This window comes from Cyprinus carpio, chromosome B17 (assembly GCF_018340385.1).
Source record: "Cyprinus carpio isolate SPL01 chromosome B17, ASM1834038v1, whole genome shotgun sequence".
Taxonomy (NCBI): Eukaryota; Metazoa; Chordata; class Actinopteri; order Cypriniformes; family Cyprinidae; genus Cyprinus; species Cyprinus carpio.
In genome coordinates, this window is record NC_056613.1 from 1626370 (window position 1) to 1651491 (window position 25122).

At 34.6% G+C, this 25122-nt stretch overlaps 1 protein-coding gene across 1 annotated transcript in view; it reads left to right on the forward strand.

Annotated features, from left to right (window-relative positions):
- Positions 1–15769, forward strand: part of LOC109067362 (kelch-like protein 29) — a 120776-nt gene extending 105007 nt beyond the window's left edge. Inside the window, exons 13-14 of the mRNA XM_042743169.1 lie at positions 9091–9235; positions 12588–15769. Of these exons, the coding sequence (XP_042599103.1) occupies positions 9091–9235; positions 12588–12771 (329 nt within the window). The 3' untranslated portion in view covers positions 12772–15769. The remainder of the gene's footprint in view (positions 1–9090; positions 9236–12587) is intronic.
- The last annotated feature ends 9353 nt before the right edge of the window (positions 15770–25122 follow it).

Here is a 25122-nt window from a genome sequence, read left to right on the forward strand (position 1 = left end):
TAAATCATTGATAATAATCAGAAATGTTTCTTGAGCAGCAAATCAGTACGATCAGAACGATTTCTGAAGATCATGTGACACTAAAGACTGGAGTAATGATGCTGAAAATTCAGCTTTGATCACAGAAACGAATTACATTTTACTGTGTATTTACATAGAAAACAGTTATTTTAAATTGCAATAATATCTGTGTTTTTGTACCTGTATTTTTAATCAAATAAATGCAGCCTTGGTGAGCATAAAAGACCTCTTTCAAAAAACCAAGCCAAACTTTTGAACAGTAGTGCATATGTAAATGTACAGAAATATATAAAAACACAAAAAATACAAAAATAACATAAACTAATCTATAAAAGAAAATGTTCAAGCATCGTGCAATGACAAATCACCAACCACCCACAATCCCACGCCCCGCATCGGATGCATTTTATGTCTAAAGTTTTGCATTAGACAGTTTTGAAACTGAGAAAGTAACTTCATGGTATTTCACTGGTATTTGACTTCATTAGTATTTGGCATTTTGACACGCTCCAGAGATCTTGAGCTTGTGGGTGGAGGGACGCTCAAGGGGGAAGGAACTTTTTTTTTTCTTTGTTTTTTCAACCTGTATCTCGGTGGCGAATGCAGCCCTGAGGGACACGCAGCGGGAGCAGGACTCAGGCGTTTCATTACAGCTGGAAAAGCAAGCGTTTCCCCATTAGTGCAGAAATAAGTGTGGATTAAAAAAGCACACAGAGCTCCACTCAAACCGCCCTGAAACCAGCTTCATCTGCCATTTATAGTTGCTAAAATAAGTTATTTTGGATATCCACCTGACTGCTGCAAGCCTTTCTCACACACACACACGACCTACAAAAAATACATAAACAAACAACAATAATTAAACAACAACAAACAACAAAAAAAACAATGAAAGCATTTACTGTATTCTTCTTAGTAAATGTTAATATCAACATTTACCAATGAATTAAAATCACTGTATCTGTTAATATAATTTAATAGACCAAAGCTAAGGTTAATAAATACTAAAACAAATGTACTGCTCATTGTTAGTTATTGTTAGTTAATGCAATAATCAATATTAACTAAAATTGAAGTTACTGTAAAGTGTTACTATATATATATATTTATTATATGGATATAGTATTTATTATATGGGTCGATTTTGGACCAATTTGATTTTACTTTTACATCTTAAAATGTCTTAAACTGAATTTGATCAAATTTATGATCACAAAAAGTCAACTAATGGTATAACAAAAGCCTTAATAATCATTTTAAGTGGTCTTAAATATGGGCAATGAAAAACAGAAATCGTGAAACTTCAAAGGTCTATCCTATAATTTAAAAAAATAAAAAATAAAAATAAGTAGTAAATAAAACAAAGTAGTTGGAGTACGTTTGGCAAGAATATAGTATTTCGCTATAAAAGTGCATGTTTAATTCAGTTTAGTCCCTATGCGTTTTGGATTTGTTTATATTAAAAGAAAAACCATAGGAAAGACAAAATATTGTTTAAAACATACATTTTGCTAGTTGCAGCAGTTTAATGCTGTTTTTAAGCACATTTTTGAACCTGCAATCTCTAATATAAGTCATCAAGGCCTGTAAAGCTCATGCATCAGATAGTTCATGAATAATCAAGGCTGTTTTAAAGCGACTGAGTTCATAGCGGTCTTGGTGAAGCCTGTGGGCGTTTATTTTCTAGTCATGCATGAACAGCTTGTATCTGCTTGAATGGGGTTAGTCTGAAATCTCTGAAAGAGTATTTTTGGTTCAGCTAATGGGCGCGTGTGTTCTTTAGCAAAGCGGCCCGGCAAGTCCTTTGACGGCGACGGCGTTTTACAGCAACAAATTGACCAGAAGTCGTTTGTTTTTAATGAGTTTTCCAGCATCCTCCAGCGGTTGTCAGTGTGAACGGAGCTGCACTGTATACTGTGATGAAAACTCAACTTTAGCTAGTAACTAGTTTTTTTATGGTATGCATTTCTTCAACAGTTTCTCAACATTTGTCCTCTCTACCTCATTTTTGGCTGATCTGCCACCTGACAGACAGTCGTTCACACTTATGCACGACTCATATTCTTTACACTTCTGAGTCACACGTAATGCTTCTCCTCTAGAATTCATCACCAGGAGCATCTATGTCCATTTTTAGATGTTAATGTTTTGTCAGGGACCCTGCAGGTTCTTAAAAGGGTTTAAAGTCTGTTTTATTCATTTTGAATGGCATTTAAAAAGCATAACAAAAGACTTAATTATGATTTCAAAAGGATGTGACTTCATTAAATAAATAAAAGCGTTAAAAATACAGTGCATGTATGCCAAATGGACAGCGGTTTATCTATTGTTGATGAACTTAGTTTTTCCTTTGTGGTGTTTAAATTGTAGTCTGTAGTAGATGGTTGTAAAAAAAAAATCAGATGCCTAATTTTTTTTAAATGAGCAGCGTGGAGTAGTACAGTGAAAGCTTTTCAAAATAAGAGTCCTGGTGCATTTAGGGATCGTTTATAATTAACCCTCTGGGTATTTTTTAAGGGATTTTATGGTACTAAATTATATTTATGGAATAGTTATGATGCATTTATTAACTGTTAACCACTTTTTCATCATAGACCTGAAAATGAAGTTTCCAACTTAAATTGTCACTAACCTTCAATGCTTTGGAACACAGACTTATATTTAATATATTTTTAAAGAAGACACTTGGCAGATTATTGCAAAGAATGTAAAAAGTTTAAAAATACACACAAAAAAAAATATTTTTTGTAATTTTATCTGAAATGTATATTTTCCAAAACATGTTTTACTCTACAGCTGCGAGAAAATCAAAGTCATAAATCCAAACAATATATATATATAAAAGAAAATTAGCTTTCAGAAAGATTTGATTTTTTTACCAAGTTTCAAACCATTCTGATAAAGTCAAAAAAAAAGACTGAACAGCACCAGACCATTAAAAGCAAAGGAAAGAGTAAAAAAAAAAAAAAGACTCTGTACATATGTTTCACTAGTAACAGCACAATCTATTAACTTTCTTTAATCTGATTATTTTTGTATCAGCAAACTCCCAATATTGGTAGACCTTTAATTTGTATGTATTCATATTCAGTACGTATATTTTAAACTTGCACTTCCTCTATTTTTTTCTGATAAACAGTATTAAGTCCTCGTTGAATATGTGCCATGGTCTGCTTAATTAAAGTGAAAGAATCGAATATACATGATTTATTTTGAGATTAAGGGTTTGTTCTGTATGGACTAAAGGTATTAGTTCGTGCAGGTCTTAAAAAAGTCTTACATTTGATTTTACCCTGCTTTGTATGACGTGAAAGCATGCAGAGAATTTCTGATTAACGTTGCCATTATCTAGTTCAGTTTAATGTTTCATGCAAAGTTCTTACTTTAATGGTGTATTTTTGCCCTTTCTACAATCGACAAAAGAAGCTCAGAGATTCTGCTCCTGTGTTTCACAAAACTTCTGAGACGTCATTATAAAGTTGTCAATGCAACTCCTGTCTTTTGATCCCATATAATGTTTGTTGTGAGGAACAGACTCAAATTTAAGCAGTTTGAGGCATATATTTCGTTGAATGGTAATATTTCTTAAAATAAATAAATAAATAAACCTATTATTATTATTATTATAGTCAGCTGTAATAAGGTTATTGAAAATTGAAACATCAAGTAAACTTGATGTACAAAATAACTGAAACTAAAATAAAACATTTTAAAAAGACATTTATAACAAACAATAAAAATTACTAAATTACTAAACTTTTAACAAGTCTAAATCTAAAAATAAAAATAAATAAATAAACTAATAATAAATAAATAAATAAATAAATAAATAAATAAATAAATATACATATATATATATATATATATATATATATATATATATATATATATATATATATATATATATATGTGTATATGATAACATCACAATGATATTAAAATAACTGTCCATTAATACCCTTGAAAATACATTGTCAATGTTTAGTTTCACACTTTATTTAAAACAAATCTTTAAACATCCTGTATAGACTTTGCTTTAGTTATTTTATCTACTGTATTATACTGCTGCCTTGTTTTCACTGTGAAAATAGCCATGGAAACAAACAAAAAAGTTATTTTCTGATGTTTTTCCCTTTTCTTGCTTCTCTCAGTGAGTATACATTTACATATATATGCTTTTATCCAAAGCGACTTACAAATGAGGACAATGGAAGCAATCAAAATCAGCAAAACAGCACTGATATACAAGTGCTATAACAAGTCTCAGTTAACTTAAACGCAGTACACGTAGCAAGGGATTTTTAAAAATAATATAATAAAAAGAAAACTGATATAGAAAAAGAATAGAGCAAGCTAGTGTTACAGGTCTTTTTGCTTTTGTTAATAGTATAATAAATGAAAACAGATAGAATACAAAAAGATTAGAAAGCTAGTGTTAGTTTTTTTTTTAAAGAAAACAAGCAGCAAATGAATAGAGTGCAAGTCTAAAAGTATTATTTTTTTTTTTTTAAGAATAGAATTAAAATGCTAGAGTTAGAGGGTCAAATAAAGATGGAAGAGATGTGTTTTAGCCGATTCTTGAAGATGGCTAAGGACTCGACTGCTGGGAGAAGTTTAGAAGACTTTATATAGCTCATGAATCATATGGACTACTTTTATAGTGTTTTTTGCTGTTTTCTTGTTCTTTTTTAATCTGGAAGGATGCCACTATGATATTTCGTTCATAGATCCATTTTACTGTATTGGATTGCAATATTTCTGATTTGAGATATTTTTATTCCATTATTACCCTTAATACAATTTGTCCAGATTTAGTTTGAGTTTTTGTTGAAAATTAATCTTAAACATCTTAATAAATTTATTATATATATATATATAGAGAGAGAGAGATAGATATATGACAATTCATATGGACTACTTTCATGTTTTTTTTTTTAGCTGTTTTCTTGTTCTTTTCGGAGCTGGAAAGATGTCAATATGGTCTGTGTAAAGATTCAGCTTTTTAGTTCCACAGAAGTAATAACAGCATAAAGGTTCAGAGTGACATGAGAGTGAGTAAATAATGATAGAGTTGTCATTTTTGTGGATTGAACTCTTCCTCCAGCCAGTGTTGATGTTTGCATGGAACCCAACCAACCGAATGTGAATAATGTCAGATGAGAGTCCTTCAGAAGCTTCAGATAGTGAGATATGACCACTTCTGACATTCAACTCCACAGCTGATGGCAGACATTCACTCGCGCACATTCAGGGCCAAACACGTACGGCTGTGTAGACAATGAGCGTTTAGAGCCGGTGACTCAAAGTTCAGAGCCGGCGGCTGACATCATCTCCAAAGGCCAGCCGCATGTGAGAAGGAACATGATATTTGGATTATTGTGAAGGGCTTGAGTGATCTGGAAAGGTCGTCAGAGATGTCAAGTGTTGCAGGTATACCTGCGCTGGCTGATAATGAACTCTTGAGGGTTTCAGCCGGTAACGTCATCTCAGCCCGGGCGCTTATTGATTTCGATGTTGCTATGGACCCTGAGGCGCTTATTGATTTTGATGTCGCTGTGGACATTGTGGCCCAGGGATCATATGTTTATTGCAGCCGTGTTTGTGTAAGAACAAATACAAAGCACCTCAGTCTTCATTGTCTTATCTGACTTCCGACTCGATCGATAAAGCCATGGCAACGGTCAACAGTAATAAAGGAACTAAAATGACTGTGTAGCATAATAAAATAGCCGTGTAATTGCAGAGTAGGTCAGTGAAAACTAGATGTGGGGAGGTAGCGGAAAGGTTTTGGGTTCAAACCCAACTGATCACAATATATGTTTATACTGATTTATATCTTTCAGATGTGACTGTAAAAATATTTATAACGAAACAAGATTTCTCATTTAAATAAATGCTGTTATTTTGAGCTTTATTTTTTCAAATAATCAAAAAATATGTCACAGTTTCCGAAGAAATATGAAGCAGCACAACTGTTTTCAACATTGATAATATTAAGAAATGTTTCTTGAGCAGCCAATCAACATGTGACACTGAAGACTGGAGTAATGATGCTGAAAATTCAGCTTTGATCACAGAAATAAATTACAGTTTAAAATCTATTCAAATAGAAAACGGCTCTTTTAAATTGTAAAAATATTTTCAAAATATTACTGTCTCTGTTTTTACTGTATTTTTAATCAAATAAATCCAGCCTTGGTGAGCAGTAGAGACTTCTTTTAAATAAATTTAAAGATCTTACCGACATAAAAATTTTTGAAGCGTGTATGTGGTATTTTTGCACGATGAAAAATAAAAAAAAAATGCACAAAGAAAAAAAAAATTCTAATTAGCAAATCAGCATATTTTCCTTAATAAATTTTCAAAAAAAACATGTCATCAAAATAAAAAATATAGAAAAACACAAAAATTTCACACTTGTTTATAAATTTAGGTGAGAATCAACACTTCTTGCAATAGTGATTTTTTGTAGATTGCGTTGCATATGCAGTGTATTTGTCTTATTGCACTTGCAGATTTTTCACACTTGTTTTGCGCTTGTTTATACTTCAAAATGTGAAAATGCACAAATGCACTAGTGTTAAAGATGCATTCTCTGAAAGCAAGTCTTAAGCATGTATGCAGTATTGCTTCTGAACTAAATGTAGTTTTTATGGATTTTTAGATATTTTAACTAAAAGTATTTGACAAAAATCCTCATTAAGAGTAGTGTTTTTTGCATTGTTGGTGGTGCAATGTCACACTGAGCGCTAAAAAAATGATAAGATCTGCCGTGGAGAAGCTTGATTTGGTCAGTCAGCAGTAAGAGGTTTGTCTCTCTGTTGACAGTCAGTGATCTGCCTAATATTTCCATTTGCAATTATTCATCTCTGTGCGTCTTATCGGCAGGGAAGGGCATTGTCAGCTCCACCGTCTGTGAATGACAACACCTTCCTCCCGCTGGCAGGCTTATTGTGTTTGACAGGCCAGAAAACGCAGTGGGACAGGCTCGCGCTCACGCTGCACTTTATTGTGTTTTGTGTTTAACATGTAAGTAAAGCGGCCGTGGCCATGAAACGCATCGGGGAGATGAAGGTCTTTGGTGTTTTAGCCACATTTGTGGAAGTGTGAAACTTTGTTTAACTGTAAAAGGGCCGCCGCTGTGTGTGTGAGATATTCCTTCAAGAGCTCCATTTAGTAGTTGTGCCACATTACATACTAAAACATGTGCGGTCAGGCGAGATCCAACTCCAAAAAGATATAAATTAAAGCAAATCAAAAAATTTATAAAACAAATAACACCAAGAAAACAACTCTAGAAAGGTAGAAGTTGAATCTCATGAAAACATCTCTAGGTCACATTTCACCACATTTTTACTGCAAAATAACTGAATTGTATTATTATTAATTTTTTTATGGATGAGTCCAAACAATTTTCTTTGGTAATTAACATATAGACCACAAACACTGTCTACTGAGCTGCAAATGCACTGCAGGACATTCCTTTAACCAGTACAGAAATTACTTTTTAAATAATATATATTATTTTCTGTGCTTTACAATAATGAAAAGGTTATTTATTTATTTAAATTTTGTTATCATGCAGATAATGTCACAATGTAAATAATCTAATTGTATTAATCTTATTTAAGGACATTCCTCTAAACAATACAGAAATGTACAATTTAAATAATATATATTATTTCTGAATTGCAAAAAAAAAAAAAAAAATGTTTGCATTTTTTTATTATCATGCAAATAATTTCACAATGTAAAGAATTGTTTTTTCATTTTCTGTGTTGTTTAAACATTGCTTCAAATAACAAAGAAATTAATTTAAATAATATATTTTCGCATTTTAATAATGCAATAATAATTATAATTTGTGATTAAATAAGCACAATTTAAATATTAAAATATTAAACAAATAATTTGTTTATTAATTCGTTCATTATTTTTTAGTTTGTTTGTTATGACACAGATGATGTCACAGTGTAAAGAATTAAATTTTAAGCCAAAGGAGGAAAAAAAAATAAAAATATATATATATATATATATATATATATATATATATATATATATATATATATATATACAAAAAATGTAAATATAATACATTTTTACTATAGGGTGGATTTATTATTATTATTTTTAAATGTATTATTTTACTATAGGGTGGAATGTGGCCTGGTTCTTAACTGGTTTTGTGAGATTTACTCATGGACTGTAGTGATTTCCTTCTATTTGTTTTGTGCTTAGCACCGCTTAGCTCTGACAGATTAAGTGAGATCAAATATTTCCCTTGTTTAGTGTTCAGTATTGCAAATTTTTGACCATTATTTGTTTACCTTTCCTCCTCTTTCCTCAGTTTTTTACATTATCCGTAATATCTGTTCCTCCCGGGAGGTCTCACTCCAGATCTGAAAAGGCTCAAGATTTAATTAGCTCAATGTTCTCGCGTCTCTCTTCAGCGGCTGAGGTTGAAGTCACAGCTGCTGGGTTGAATGTGAATTCAATTCAATTTGCCACTCATCAATTATTTATGTGTTTTCTCCTGCTTGATTACTCGAATCAAAGAAGTTAACCACATTCATGCCAACATAATGTGCTGGAACAGGGCTATTGATTTACAATTGGACAGTCGACACTATGACCTCAGCTGTTACTGTTAGACTCGAATTTTGTTGAAATTAATAAGCTGTTGCTTGAAACGTAATATGCTTACTGTTTACATCTCTGCTGCACAATGGGTTTTGTGATCTAGTTTATTTGATGAGGTGCGATTGCCTTAACAAGACATTCATCTGAAGTCAACATGAAGCCAATTGACCTTATTTACTTTAATATATGTTCCTGGTCTAACTCTGAATGATTCATCTGTGCACATTATTCCTGAGGATAAAAAAACATCAAAATCTTTCATTAGCTGCTTCTATCTACTGCTTGCATGCAAGCTTGTGGTCCAAAATGCAGTGCATTCACTTATGGACGTGAAAGAGATTTTAAAATGGGTAAAAATGGGTTTCCTTTAGGCTTTTGACCTTTAAACCCCAAAATGGGTGACTTGTGTTTTATTCTCCCATTGTTCAGATAACAAATACGCCCCTGCTGTGACTCTGAATGGCTATATCTTCATCCTGGGAGGAGCGTACGCCAGAGCCACCACCATCTACGACCCTGAGAAGGGAAACATCAAAGCAGGACCCAACATGAACCACTCCAGACAGTTCTGCAGGTAAGACCAGCATACACACCACCATCTGTCCATGGAGAAATCTGGATGGAGAGCTTTTGCAGCTGTCAGAGAGCTAGTTAGTCATGGCTACTCAAACTGTTCTTGTGTATTCATGGTTCTTTGAATAGAGCTAAAAAGAGGTTTACGGCACAAATCTACCCTTGTTAACTGCTTGAGTATTACTGTTTATCGCACTCCTTGTGTATAAAACTTTTGCAACCTGATGCATTGTGACATTGTGAGTAACGCTACTTTTTGTCAATTTGAATTTGTTCATTCACTAAATGCAAAATGCTGGTGTTGGGCGCTTTTGAAACACTGCTTCATAAAGCTTTGAAATATCTACAAATCTTTTGTTTCAGAGCTTGTATCGAAATCACCAAGTCATGTGATGAAAGCAATGGAGGCTTCATTACCTTTACTGGTTTGAACCTTGGTTTTGTTCTAATGGTTCACCCCTAGATGGCATTTTATAATGTAGATTCATTTTTAATAAGTTTAATGAATTTAAGTACTAATGCCTTGCCAAGTCCTGCCTAATAACACAAATGACTCAGTTTTACATATTTTTACAAAACCTTCAGACTTAATGGTATTTAATTATTTGAAGATTGCATTATATAGATTTTACTTTTATGAAAACATATGCAATTATTTAGTAAAAGGTTTTATTATACATGATTGGGCTGAGTATTCGTTGCATTTAAATAATTTCACAGGCATTTGCTGCCAGCCTGTGGCATTTTGAGCGCTTTGAAACAGTGAATCATTTTACAAAGCATCTGGTTCAATTGATTCAGAGCTTCAAAAAGCTTAGTTTCTCCCATCACTACAAAATGCCAAATTCAGCCAATAAATTAGTCATGCCAGTTTATGTGACTTATTTATTTGGTTCAACAAACCAAATTTCTTGATTTCTTATTCGCCAAACTTTCAAGTAGAAAGACAATAAATTGATCTGTCATTTTGGTTGTGTGTGTGTGTATATATATATATATATATGTGTGTGTGTGTGTGTGTGTGTGTGTGTGTGTGTGTGTGTGTGTGTAAATGTGTGTATTCTTATGTGTGTGTGTGTGTGTGTGTAACTATATATAGTTATATAGTACACTTAATATGTAAAGCCAGCTATGCTTACAAATCAAGGATATTTGACGCATAGGTTTACAAAGCTGTATATTCTGTAGACCTCATCAACATTTCATAACAACAAACATAAAAAGAGGAGATATAAAACACAACAGATAACTAACAGTAATGACAAAACAAAACAAAAAAGCAAAACAATTATGCTACAACAGTAACTGCATCATTTATTAATGCTACAATTCATGCTGGAAACAAACCCTAAATATTTCAGCAATATTGGTCAATTTTATAGTTCTGTATTCACACCATTGTGTTTGACTGACATTTATGGGATTCCGTTGGTCTAACATTAGTTTTTGATCTAGTTTCACTTAATTTCTTCGAAATTATGACTTAAAAGTTCCGATAAACTGGGTAATATGTTGTTGCTTATTTTAGATTGTATTACAGACATGAAATATACCTCAAATCATGTGTCTTCTTGAGGCTACTTCGTCTGAATCAAACTCTCATTTTTTTCAGATCAAACATTTATTGTCATGATTAGACTCTTTTAGAGGCTTTAGTCAAAAAGCGTACCTAAAGCTTGTTTTTATAGCCTCTCTTAATCGTGTGATATATAGTACACCACAGGCTCCAGCTGTCTAAAACGCATTTGTTTTTAGGTTTTAGTGCTTTGACTGAGTTAACTTTATTGTTATTGTCGTTATTCACTCTGCAACATATTCATTTAAATTTGCTGAAGTTGCTTTCAAATAACCCAAAAAATGGAATTCTCACCCCATAACTGCTACATTACGTAATGTTAATGAACAAAATGAGCATTAACAACCACCATCAAGTGAATGCAGATGGATCAAGCTGAGAAAAGCACATTGTCAAAGCGATGTGTTCCAGTTTACACAAAGCCTCCCCTGCTCGCTCCTAAGACTTTATTCGGTGTCCCCCAGGGTCGTGCTTTGGGCCCGATTTGCTTTCACTGCTGATTGGTATTCGCAGCAGAGGCAGTAATTAGCTCAGCAGCAGATGAAGCACGAATGAGCCGCCGAACAATCGCTAGAGCATCACGTCCCCCCAAAACACACACAGGCACCTTTTACTCTTCCGCTGTGTATTTGCGATACAAATATGTTTTCCCAAAACGACATGTCAGTTACAGTCACACTCGCATGAGTTTCCGCATTAACATTTTGAAACCTGTCAAAGGCTTGAAATGAATACGGCCCAAAGAGAAGATTAGGAGGTAGATGATTCATCTCATCCATCAGTCTGACAGTTTTACAATACCGAGCCTTTATGTAAGACCGCAAATGGGAACATAATCTTTATCATTATACTTATGTATGTAGTTTGAAATCCAGGAATTTTTTTCTCAAATAACAAGGGGTAGGAATCTGAGAGAACTGCATGGTTCTAGTGCCAGTTTATAACATACACACTAGCAGAGTATTTTAGTACTTTGTTCTGTCCACATCCCAAACTGAACCAGCGAACAAGGTTTCGCATTAAGATGAGCATGATAGGGCAAGCCTTTTACCCCTCAGCTTTAGAAAATATATGTTCTAGCAGTTTTGGGTTAGATTACAGTGTATAAATGTCTACTCCAGTGTAGACGGTTTATCATCCATAAACTGTTTTAGTTTTTGTTAATATTCTAATTAGATTTTATTAGATTTTCTGATTTCCCTTAAGTTAAAGTTTTAGTAGTTTTGTTTTTGTCATTTTTGTCATTTATTTAATATGTCTGTTTGTAAAACAATATATTTTATTTATTAGTTTCAGTTTATTCGATTTTAGTTATTTTAGTTCTTCAAATTAAACTAAACAAAAATGAGAAATTTTGTCTTGGCAGCTAGTTGAAATCAAATATTTTTTTTTTTTATATTATTTAATTTAATTTCAAGTTCATGTTTATTTATTTTTATGGATTTTCCACTGTATATGTATTGATACAGTAGGCTGATTTGTTATTATTGTTACTGTACTTTATATAACTTTATTTATTTTTGTCAACTATTTTATTTATCTTTTGTTATTGTTATCATTTTATCATATTTTAAACTGTTTTATCATTCTTATTTGTTTTAATTATTATTGTTTTTATTTGTCTTTTTTATTATTATTATTATTAATAAAAAAAAATTGTATCTATTTTTTTTTCTGTAGGTGGTTCTGGTGTATGTACTTGTTTATCAGAAAGTGAAAATAAATATTTATTAAGAAAAAAGAAACTAAACCAGTTTTGAAATAACGTCTTTTTCAGTGCGGTGGTCCTGGACGGGAAGATCTATGTAACCGGTGGCATCGTGAGCAGCGAGGGTCCAGCGCTGGGAACCATGGAGGCCTTTGACCCCTGTGCGAACGTGTGGACGCTGCAGCAGAACATGCCCTGCCCACTCTTCAGACACGGCTGTGTGGTTATTAAGAAGTACATTCAGAGCGTCTGACGCTGACACAGACGAACACGACTCCACCGTTTCCTGCACACCGGACACCCACCTTCACAACTCGGCCAGGATTAGCAGTGCTGAGACCGAAGCCTCGCTCACTTTCTGACACCCACTCGGAATGTAGAAGCTAATATTTTCTGCCGGGCGCAAACAGGCCTTCGTGTAATATAGCGCACCTGACAGAGCTGTCCTTGATGTGTGTGTCGTGGCTCTAGCCTTAATGCTCTGTGGCCATTCGGATTGAACTTTTTTACACAATTCCTTTTTATCTTTGTTTATAGAATTCACTGAGTTTTTGCTTTGCAACCGTTTTAATGTTTGCATAACTTTCATTCTTCTTTCTTTGAGCAATACTGTAAAATCACGGCGTCTGGTTTCAGTAATCCATGTGATGGTTCACTCAGTCGTATCACTATTTCATCATCTCCGTTCCAAAGCACTTTTTAATAATGTAGGGGAGACAAAGTTGTCGAACAAGCACTGAAACCTCGTGCGATCGCTTCTACAAGCTCCACCTTCCTTAGTTACTGTTGCCCACTCAGACACGTCCCTGCAGATTTCAGTGCAATTGTTAGTAAAATGAGATTGTGAAGTGGTGAAATGGATTGGATGTTATTTTCGTACGTGGGCTGGAATGAAGCGTGACATTGCAGAGGATCTTTTATCTGCCGTTTTGGATCTGAAACTGATAAATTACGCAGTAACATGATTAAAAATGCCAGAGACTGTGAACAGAGGCTGCCAAATGCTTCTCACAGTCACTGAAAAGAGAAAAGCAATCACAGCTGATCACATTAGTGCGAGTGAACACAGCTAGTTACCACCACAGATACTGTATCATCTGAATTAACATACACAGAAAATGACATGTACTGTGAAAAAATATTCTAGGAAGTATTTTGAAACATTAAACATCTAAACATTTTAATTCAAGATACATTTACTTTGCCAGGAAATTGACTTGAGTCTTGTTTTCTGAAAAATTTATCAAAATTAAAACAAGAAAAATTATCTGTCAGTGCATGGGACAGATAAATAAACTTAATTAAAAGGGAAAACAAGATATTTTTTTCTGACCTCATGGGCGGATATTCTTTCTTGTTTCAATCAAAAACTCACTTAATTTAAAACTTTTTTTTTTTTTCGGGAAAACAATTTTATGCCATTTTGAATCCAATGTAAATCTTTAAGAATGTTTAGATGTTTGTACTAGAAAACAAGAAAAAATTCAAATAAATAAATTATGTATTCATTTAATAAATAAATCTTGTTTTCCAGTTAAAATATCTAAAAAATCTTTGAAACCAAATAAATTTACTAAAGCAACACTGAATAAGTTATTAGCACTTGTTTTTTAGAGGTTGCATCTTTAATTCGAGTGTATTTTGTTTTAATGTGCTGCATATTTTTTCACTTGTATTAAGTATAAACAAGTTAAAAACAAATGGAAAAATCTGCCAGTGCAGAATACTCATATATTAAAGATAGAATCTATGAAAACCATATCTTATGCAATACCTTATGCAGCATTGCTTCTTGAGTAGATTTATCTTGTAGAGGATTTTAGATATTTTTAGATGTGACTTTTAAACAAGTCAAAAATACTAATTAAAACTTTTGGCAATTCTGGCTGACATGTTAATTTGGGAACAAGGGTGAGTTTAATTTATTACACAAGGTTTATTTAAAGATTTGAAAAATGCATTTAAAATTATTCAGACACACAGATCCTCTATAGACTTACATTAGAAAGGGCAAGAGCTTGTCTGATAATATGGTACACGGCAACAGTTGCCAAGGAAGGACTGGTGAGGGGTCAATTATAATCAGGCCTGGACAGAATGTGTGCTTTGGAAGTCAACATGAAATCAAATATGACCCTGTTTATTTTTATTTTTTTTAGTGAATGATTCACTGTTGCACGTTATTCTAGAGAAGCAACAAAATTTGCTTTGTATCTTTCATCAAACTGGAATAACTTGAAACAACCTTTGAAACTACTTTCCCTTTTTATACTGGAATTAATTCATTTTCTTTATCAGTTCTCTTATCTTGTTGTTGTTGTTTCCAATAAAAACATTTAAATACATTTTCATAAGATATTAGAACTTGTTTTCAGATATTTTTTCTATCTTGATTTAAGTTGATTTTCCTTCCCCCATTGGAAAGCAGTTTTACCCTGTTTCAAGCAAAAATCCAACTTCATTTAGTGAGGTTTATGCTTAAAGCAAGAAAAAACAAAAGGCAACTGGGAAAGAAAATGAAACTTAATGCAAGATATATTCACTGCAAACAAGTCCTCTCCTTCAACCACCTGCCTCTGTTGTTCACCATCCCATCAATTTGTGATAGATAAAATCAAGCATAAGTTGACTTTAAAAACTGTGATGCAGATTTTGTCTGAGCCTGATTATAACTCACATTTGCACAAGTTTAACTTGACATCTGGTAGGTTTATTATAAGATACGAATCAAACACAGAACAGTATAATTATGTGAGATGTGTAAAGTCCTTCCTTTTACAGGAATTGATGGCAAAAATCTCTGCTCTTTCTGACTCCATCCACCATAGACCTTTAATTGAGCGCCTCGAACTGGACTGAAATGACATTTGTAGCTTGAATTTCGTTACTTTTCTTTGGACCGTTTCACTCTTTTCTTGCACGCAGCCAAAGCACAAAACATCTGAGACTCCGAGAGAGAACAGGAAGTGTTTGCCTACATTTCCTCTGCATTGCCAAACCACCAAACAGTGAAGACAGAGGGACATGCTGTCCAACAGGGAGGACGATTCTCTGTACACGAAAGTAACTAAAGTTTATTTTAGGACCTTTACATGTCAACAGACGTTTCTAGAAAAATGTATATACTATAGTATGTTAAAGAAATGTTATGTACAAAACACAAACTGTTATTGTTAGAATTAATGATCGTGTTTCATCATTAATTAGAACAATAACATGTATGCAAAATACAATGTACATTCGTAATGAAAGAATCACTGGTCTCTTGTTTATTTTGACTGTAAGTGTTGGGAATCAAGGAGAGCTGTTTTATTAAGTACGATTTCATCTGCTTGTAGGGCTGTGCAAAAAATCGAATACGATTTTCATGCGCATCTCATCAGTAAAGACGCTCCTGTAATTAGTAGTATATCTCCATCACGTGCGTTCAGATCAGGGTTGCCAGGTTTTCACAACAAATCCTGCCCAGTTGCTTCTCAAAACTAGTCCAAAACTAGCCCAATCGCGTTTCCAGGAGGTTCCCCGATAAAAATTTGCATCCCGGTGTTAAAATGTACGTTTTTTGGCAGGGTTCCTTTGATAATATTCACATTTTAGGGGCTAAATATCACGTTATTGGTATTGGGGTCGCTTCAACCTTCGAACATGAAAAACAACCCCAGACTTGGCAACACTGGTTGGCATTTACTACACAGAGCCGTAATTCACTGACAGTCTACACAAAAAAGAATTTAAAATCGCAGGCGATTCTTCGTCGATTTTGAAAGCGATTTTGTGTAGCTTGTCGGTGAACTACGGCTCTGTGTAGTAAATGCCGCGCCACCTGAACCAGTGTCTGCGGTTGTTTTTCTTGTCCGCGGGTTGAAGCGACCCCAATACCAATAACGTGATATTTAGCCCCTAAGATGAGAATTTTACCAAGGCAACCCTGACAAAAAACGTATATTTTAACCCCGGGATGCAATTTTTATCGGGAAACCTCCTGGAAACGCGATTGGGCTAGTTTTGGACTAGTTTTGAGAAGCAACTGGGCAGGATTTGTTGTGAAAACCTGGCAACCCTGATCTGAACGCACGTGCTGGAGATATATTACTAATTACAGGAGCGTCTTTACTGATGAGTTGCGCATGAAAATCGTATTCGATTTTTTGCACAGCCCTATCTGCTTGACGATAAAACAGTTGAAAATCCCACAGATGCATGTTGAGTAAGGTCATATCTAGAGTCCAGAATATCACTGGACTCATTTCAGGTGATGCACACCTAGAATCCACTCCAAACACCTTAGCAACACCCTGGCAACCGTCCATAACACCCCAGCATGGTGGCAGTGAGTTTTGCATGGCTAAACATCACTCAGGCATTGTTCAAGAAATGGAACATGTAGAATTGAATAAGGCCATATAAACCAAAATATCACTGTGGACTGTTTTCAGTCAGTAAACCTTAATAGCAACACCTTGGCAACCATTTACGACACCCACCATAATGTTTTAGTTCTGCATATGGGTAAAAATCATGTTCTGTTCAGAAAATGTAATCACGTAGAATTGAATAATGCCATATTTAGAGATTAAAATATCATAGCAAACTAACATAACGAAAAAGGCAAAAATTAAAAACAAAAATATAAAAACTGTAAAATTTAATTAGGGCATATCTAGAGCAACTGTCCATGATGAATAAGGCCAAATTTAGAAAGCACAATATCACATTGAGCTCTTTTCAGGTGATACACTCTTAGAAACCACATAGCAACACCTTGACAACCATTCATAACACCCTTACATGGTCAGTGAGTTTTGCACAAGCAAAAATACTTTTATTCAGAAACTGTAAACTTGTAGAATTGAATAAGCCAATATCTAGAGACTAAAATATCATAGTGAAATAATTTCAGGGAATAAATACCTAGCAACACCTTAGCAACCATCCATAACAGCCCATCATGGTGTCAGTGAGTTTTGCATGGCTAAAAATTACGTATTCAGAAAATGTAAATGTGTAATATCAAATAAGGCCATATCTAGAGACCAAAGTATCACAATGGACACGTTTCATTTGATACACACCTAGCAACCACACAGCAACACCCTGGAATGGTGGTGGTGAGTTCTGAATGGGTAAAAATCACATTGTGTTTTAGGAAAATGTAAACGCATAGATTTGAATAAGACCAGATCTAGAAACCAAAATGTCACATGGGACCATTTTCATGTGATACAAAACTAGCAAACACGTAGCAACACCCTGGCAACCATCTATAACATCATAGCATGGTGGTGTTGAGTTCTGCATGGCTAAAAATCACATTCTATTCAGAAAATGTAAACATGTAGAAGGCCATGTAGAGACCAAAATATCACAATGGACTCTTTCGAGTCCACACACACTTAGCAACAACATAGCAACACCCTAGCAACAATTGTTTAACACCCCAGCATGGGGGTGGTGAGTTTTGTGATGCTAAAAATATGTACTCGGAAATTGCAAGTATCTAGAATCAAATAATATAAAATCAAACAATATCAAAACACAACACACCTACAAACCACACACAACAAACCACAAACAAAAACCAACCTGGCATGGTGGTGGTGAGTTTTAAATGGCTAAAAATCATGTATTCAGAAAATATTAATGTGTAGAACTGAATAAGGCCGTATCTAGAAAGCAAAATATCACATGGGAACCTTTATCCAATTACAAACCTAGCAACTAGAACACCTTAGCAACTACATAGCAACACCCTGGTAACCATCCATAACACCCCAGAATGTAAAATTACATATTTAATGAGGCCATATCCAGAGACCAAAACATCACAATAGACAATAAACAATCTATCCAACATCTAGAAACAAAAACACTACAACAAAGTATCACACACCTAGCAACCACATAGCAACACCCTAGCAACCATCCATAACACTCCAGCATGGTAGCAGTCAGTTTTGAACTGATAAAAATCCCATTGTATTCAAAAATGAAAAGGGACACATCTAGAAACCAAAATATCACAGTGGACTCTTCATGCAATATACACCTAGCAACTACTCAGAAAACCTTAGCATCACGATGCATCACCCTGGCAATGTCTATAACACCCCAAGATGGTAGCACTGTGTTCTGCACAGCTAAAATCACATTGCATTTAGAAAAATTAAATGCGTAGAATTGAATATGGCCATATCTAGAGACAAAACTATCACCATACCCACCTGGCAACCATCCAAAACAACCCAGCATGGTGGCAGCGAGTTTTGCACGGCTAAACATCGCTCACATTGCATTCAGGGAATAAAAACGTGTTGAATATTTTTGCAGCAGTAAATTGGGATTGACTTTCACCAGTGCATGACGCACCTTTCAGAACATTAGAGGTGAATTCCTCCTCCTCCGCCTATCCAATAATAACATAAGTTTTGATTATTATGATAATGTAGGACAGTCTTATCATCATCGCAGATGTATTATATTGGCTTATGCCCTTAAGCCGCCACGTGGCATGAATAAAAATGTGCCGTTGGCTTTGTGCCGTCTTTTGGCATTCTCCAAATGTTCCCTTCCAATATTTACTGATGTGGAACAGTTCATTTCCTCTGTGCTGTTGTAGCAGCCTCCCTTCTTCTCCAACAGCCTGCTGTCTAAATGGCATTAAAAAAGCAGAGCCATGTGACTCTGTTCTGGCAGGATCTGTAAACGCATGCGGCATCTTCCAGCCTCTGCACCTGTCTACCTCCATCTCTTGCCACGAGCCGCCGGGCCCCTCCTTCAGATAATATATCGCCATCCCATCCATCAAAATCAGTTACCCAACCCCTTCTGGCATTTAAATAAACTAGGCCACCGTTCCTGGTTCTAATATCCTGTGGGTATGTTCTCCACGTTGCAAATTCGCTCTTTATGCCTCTTTGTTTGGGAGGCGTGTTGTTGTGTTCTGATGTAGACCGACGGATTCACATTAAACTTCTAGAACAGATCATGACAGTGTTAAAAACAGGTACGAAACTGAAAAAGTTTAATATTTTACCTCCCTCGTAGGGTCAGTTTCTCTTGGCTCAATGCCACCTCTACAAAATCATGATTGTTTGTGTTCTGATGTCTTAACATTGTGTGGACAGAGTCGTTTAATTTAGCAAACCTTATTACCCAAACTGACTTACAAATGAGGAATAGTTTGGCTTCTGATGGTAAATTTTTCATTAAAGTAAAAGATTTTTTTTTGAAAGTTTGTATGATGTTTATTATTCATTAAAAAAATAACCCAAAGTGACTTACACATAAGGAATAAAACAAGGTGATTAATTTAAAGGAGTCTAATTAAAAAAAAAATGGCTTCCTAGTGAAACATTTGCATTATCTTTTTATTATTTTATTTGTATTTTAATGACTTAAAATTAAGTGTGTGTGTGTGTGTGTGTGTGTGTGTGTGTGTGTGTGTGTGTGTGTGTGTGTGTGTGTGTGTGTGTGTGTGTGTGTGTGTGTAGTGTATGTCTCTGGTTTTCTAAGTAATGTTTTATCAAATTTCTATTATTTTGTTTCATTCAGAGCAGGTTTGCGTTTGAGATGTTAATGGGAACATTGCCTCATGTTCATTATTTATTTAAGAGTGTTATATTGGTGTTTGTCGAATCCCAATGTTGATGATCCACAGACTTCCTCTCATCACAAGGTGAGCTCTGGACCTGGAGGCAGAATCCTGCCCGCCCCACACACAATTATTGACAATATTCTTCTTACCACGTTTACCACAGCGAAAATGAACATACAGTGTTATGAGGCTGTTTGTGTCCTGGGGTTCTTTAACTTTTCATAAACTTCATAACGGTTTCATTTTATCTAATTATTTACATACACACATACATACTGTAGTTCAAAAGTTTGGGGTCATTAATACATTTATTCAGCAAGGAGAAATTAAATCGATCAAAACTGAAAGTAAAGAAATGTATAATCTTACACAAGATTTCTTTTTCAAATAAATGCTGTTCTGAACTTTCTATTCGTCAAAATCTAATAGTTTCCACAGAAATATAGTGCAGCACAACTGTTTTAAACGCTGATAATAATCAGAAATATCTTAAGCAGCAAATCAGCATATTAGAATGATTTCTGAAGAATAATGTGACATTGAAGTATGGAGTAATGATGTTAAAAATTCAGTTTTGATCACAGGATTAAATGACAATTTAAAATGTATTTGAATAGAAAACAGTATTTTTGTAGGAATATTTACTGTATTCTGTATTCTATTCATCCACATGAGGGTGAGTAAATGAAAATAATTATCATTTCCTTTTGAACAATGCCACCTTGCTTTTTTTTTCTCTCTTTTTCTTTTTTTTACTTTGTATTTACCACAAGCAAATGTACTCAGAGATAACGCTATGATGTCCATTGAAGATAAAAGCGAGTAAACACTCCAGAGAACTGCATGTCTTTGATGAACTAAATGTGTTTCACTAAACTATTGACCTCAGCAAGCCTAAGTTACGATTTCATTTGCTGAGTAAACAGCTCCAAAGCACATCTGAACAACACGCCGCCTCTGAAGAGATGAAGGAAATTAGCCTTCCTCATTTAGCGGCTCTGATTAAAGCGGAGGAGGTCCGGTCAGCCACTCCACAAAGAGCCACGCGAGTAAATTACACGTCGCTGGCTCTCGTTGTCAATGGATCTCGAGTAGATGGCTATTTGCCGTCAACAATTTCAGCCTTTAAAATGATATTTTACTGTGTACATTTCCATCACAGACGCATCCTTTCATTAGCTTTCCATTAGCAGTAAAAGCGGGCGGTTATCAAGGGAAATAAGAAGGCTTGTGTTTTGTGTGTCACTGGCTCTTTCTTGGCTAAACACTGATGCTCTTGAGAAACGGGCTCGATGACCTTCAGCTGAGTATCATGATTGCCGGAGTTTAATGGAAATGTGATTATAGATGATCAGTTGAGGCATGTTCCTGCTACAGTCTGTGTGCATTTATCTGTTTATGGTCATTTAATCTGGATTAATACACTCAAACAATCACTAGAACGACTTTCAGTGGAACATTATCTACTGTACTGCCAAAAGAATAAAAGCCATATTTCTGAAGAAAGAATGTACTGTACATTAAAAGAATACTTCACCCACTCAAGAATACCCACCTTCAAGTTCACTTCATCTATTCTGTTGAACACAAAAGAAGATACTTTGAAGAATGTTGGTAAACAAACAGTTGCTGGTAGCCATTGACTTACATAATAAGGAAAACTTTATATGGCTATCACCAACTTTGGTTACCGACATTCTTCAAAATATCTTCTTTTATGTTTAGAACAACAACGTGTAAATGATGACAACTTTTTCATTTTTGGATGAACGGTCCCTTTAAGTCAAATAATTACATAAAAGACTGAGGCCCCTGTCCACTGCTAACACTCTTCCAGTGATGTTTTAGACATGCTGTGACTAATTACAGATATGATTAACAGGATTTCAGCTGGTTTGAAATCTAATCATTCACTTGTCAGGTGTGGACACTATCCTAGCGAGAGAGCAATAATTGGCTTTATTTTTGGCTTTTTCTTCATTTTTGCTGTTCTGCCCTTTATCCATGTTGTTTGTTGACATTATGTGGCTAGAAAGAAGTGAACTTTGCAATCGTATCTTGTAATTTACACACTTAAGACATCTATACATAGCCTAACTAAGGCTGGTCTGTGCCTGCTCTAAATTAAGTGCAAAGGTGCAATGCCACATAAAAGCCAGACTAAATTATGATACAAATACTCAGATACAAAAACAAATGTATGCTTTAATACTGGGGCTGATGTGGGTGAGAAAGCATTGCTTTAGTACATTTACACCACTTTAAGGCTTTTTTCTTTATAAGATGATTTTAACTTTATGTTGCTACGTATGCTGTTTTTTTCATCTGCTTCTCCCATTTACTCTTTTTAAATTGACTGTCACTCTTTATAGACTAATTCAATCAAACACAAGAATAATTTCTCAAATATTTATTACAATATATATAGAGAAATTTATCATTTGCTAAAATGGTATGAGATGACTGGATGCTTTCAACTGATTTCCTATTTAACTGTCATTTGATTCATATTGGGGCTTTTGTGCGGGTTCGCAAAACATTTGATTTAGTTCGGAACTTCTTGCATCGTGAGGTATTTGATTCAGACTGGAACATCGGAGCAGGGTTCGCGAATTCATTTATGCAAAGAAGATATTCCAGAGCCACTGTTTTAGTACTATGAGCTGTTCAGCGAGGGAGTAAACCCAGTCTTTGTAGTTTGTTTACAATGAAGTTGTTTCAGCAGTAGATAGTGTTTATCACAAGGGAAGTGTGTAAGAGTAATGCAGCTGTACCGCCTCGTTGCTGTAGTACATTCATTCACGTTAAGTGCTCTTGTTCATACTCCTGCATCTGATCATGGAGCACCATCACCTCCGAGCACCTGATGCCGACACTTCCTCCACAGTATTGCGTCCAAGGAATCATAAATCAGTGCATTGTTGTTGCGTGATGTTGCCGCACACCGCTGAGGATTCATTAACGCTATGGTTTATTCCATTGGGAGATCTTCAGTCTGGAGGAACCCACTCAGGACTCGTTAACTTCCCAACAAAATACCTCTGATATTAAACCTCTGCGATATTAATGGTCTCTCTCCTGGATTTCTGTTGGTGATCAATCATGGTTCTTCTCAGTTGACCCTTGAACCCTCTTAGTTACCGGACCTCGCTCACATGAGATTTGCAGAATGTCCCATAAGGAGAATGCGTTAAATTATTACTATGTTTTATTGTATATTTGGGTAGTTTAAGCACAATTTAAGCTATATGATCCAAACACACACACAACTTGGGTCTTATAATATTTTAAGGGGAGACTTAGTGAATTTTAGGCCTTTTTGGTGATAACAGTTAGTCTTGGGAGCGAAAGGGAAAGAGAGTCCAGGGATGGTTTGAAGAATGGAGTTTCATTCACAAGTAAATATATTTTTCTATTTTTTTTACATCACATTTTAGCTTTGCTGTTCAATTAAATAGTCCTGTAGCAAGTATATAAAGCTTTAGACTCCAAAATCTCTCAGTGAAAATGCTTCTGTTTTTCCTTTTTCGATCGTAACGCAAATTTTCATTTGAAATTATATTCAGAATAACAATTTTAAAAGAGACAAGCTCAATTGAAAATAGACAGAATAAATGTGGTTTTACTTTGGCATCGGAGCATTAAAAGTGGTAGCCTATTGTGACTAGCTTGCGTGGTTTGAATAAATTAGTTTTCTTTATTTTGTAACACGTACAGGCACTGTATATTTCGCTCCCATTATTTAGGCCTAATTAAACACGAACGAATAATTAAACCTGCAACGATTTAACTAAATCATTGCCACTCTAAAGAATGGATGTATTAATAACACGTCCTCACTTATCACAAAGTGCACACGATGTTAAAAAAAAAAAAATAAATAAAAAGCGTCTTCATTAATTGACAACTCAGTGATTTTAAATGGAGTCTTTCTTTGCAGTCCTTCATATATATTAAGTAAATTAAAAATAAATAAATAAAATAAATAAATAAATTGTGCAGGGCCTCATTTAATTCAAGGTTTGTATAATATTCCGTAAAAATATCGTGCAAGATTTGCTCTGGCCTGTGCTGAGTGCACGCAGCATTTATTCTTATTGGTCTACATCTATTTATCTTCCTTACAATCTTGGTTTTTTGTTTATTTTGGATATTGCATGTAAAAAAATATTTACTTTGTAATTCATATGCAAAATGTGAATTATTATTTATAGTCAAGTGGTTTGTGCAAAAAATTATTAATATGCGCATGGCAGGAACAGGGAGGCGCCCTCTCGATCACGCATAATGATTTTTTCCTAATAATGAAATAACTTAAAATTGTGGCGTGCTCACATAATGAGAAATATATCTACAGAAAGCTATAATAAATTATTTTAACCACGAATCAATTCAAAACGAAAGCATTAATGTACTCTGTGAAGGTTTTATTCTGTGTTGCAAGTCGCGTCCTGTGGAGAGAAGTCAGCACTGCGCTGAATTTCAATCTTTGCAGCCGACAAGAAAACATTTGTTTTATTAATCAAATATTTAAAATGTCTCCTTTTCCATAATTATTAGGCTACTTCTGCCCTGTGCTTTTAGTGACGACTTAAGCATGTTCTTGAGCGTGGATATGTAAGGCTGGATTATAGTTGTAATTTAATATAAACGTGCGATTAGAATAACTAGAAATAATGATAACAAACCCAACTGAAACGATACGAGAAATAGTAACTAAAAATCTGTACGGGGAAGCAGACCTATTAAATCTACCACTAGACAACCTCTCTGTTAAGTGTTAAAAAATTTTATACGCCTTTGCATAAAGTCGTCCCCTTCAAACGGTCCTGTAATGGATATATGCCTTACTGATTTTCCTCTGAACACAAAAAGAAAATTGCTATCAAATAAGTTAATTTTTTGAGAATGATTTTTGCGGCTCCAACCCTCTCCCGCGGTGTTTAGACACGCTGCCGAGCAGAGTAATAGCAGTGCGGTGTTATTTCTGACTGAAGAGGAGCGATTTTT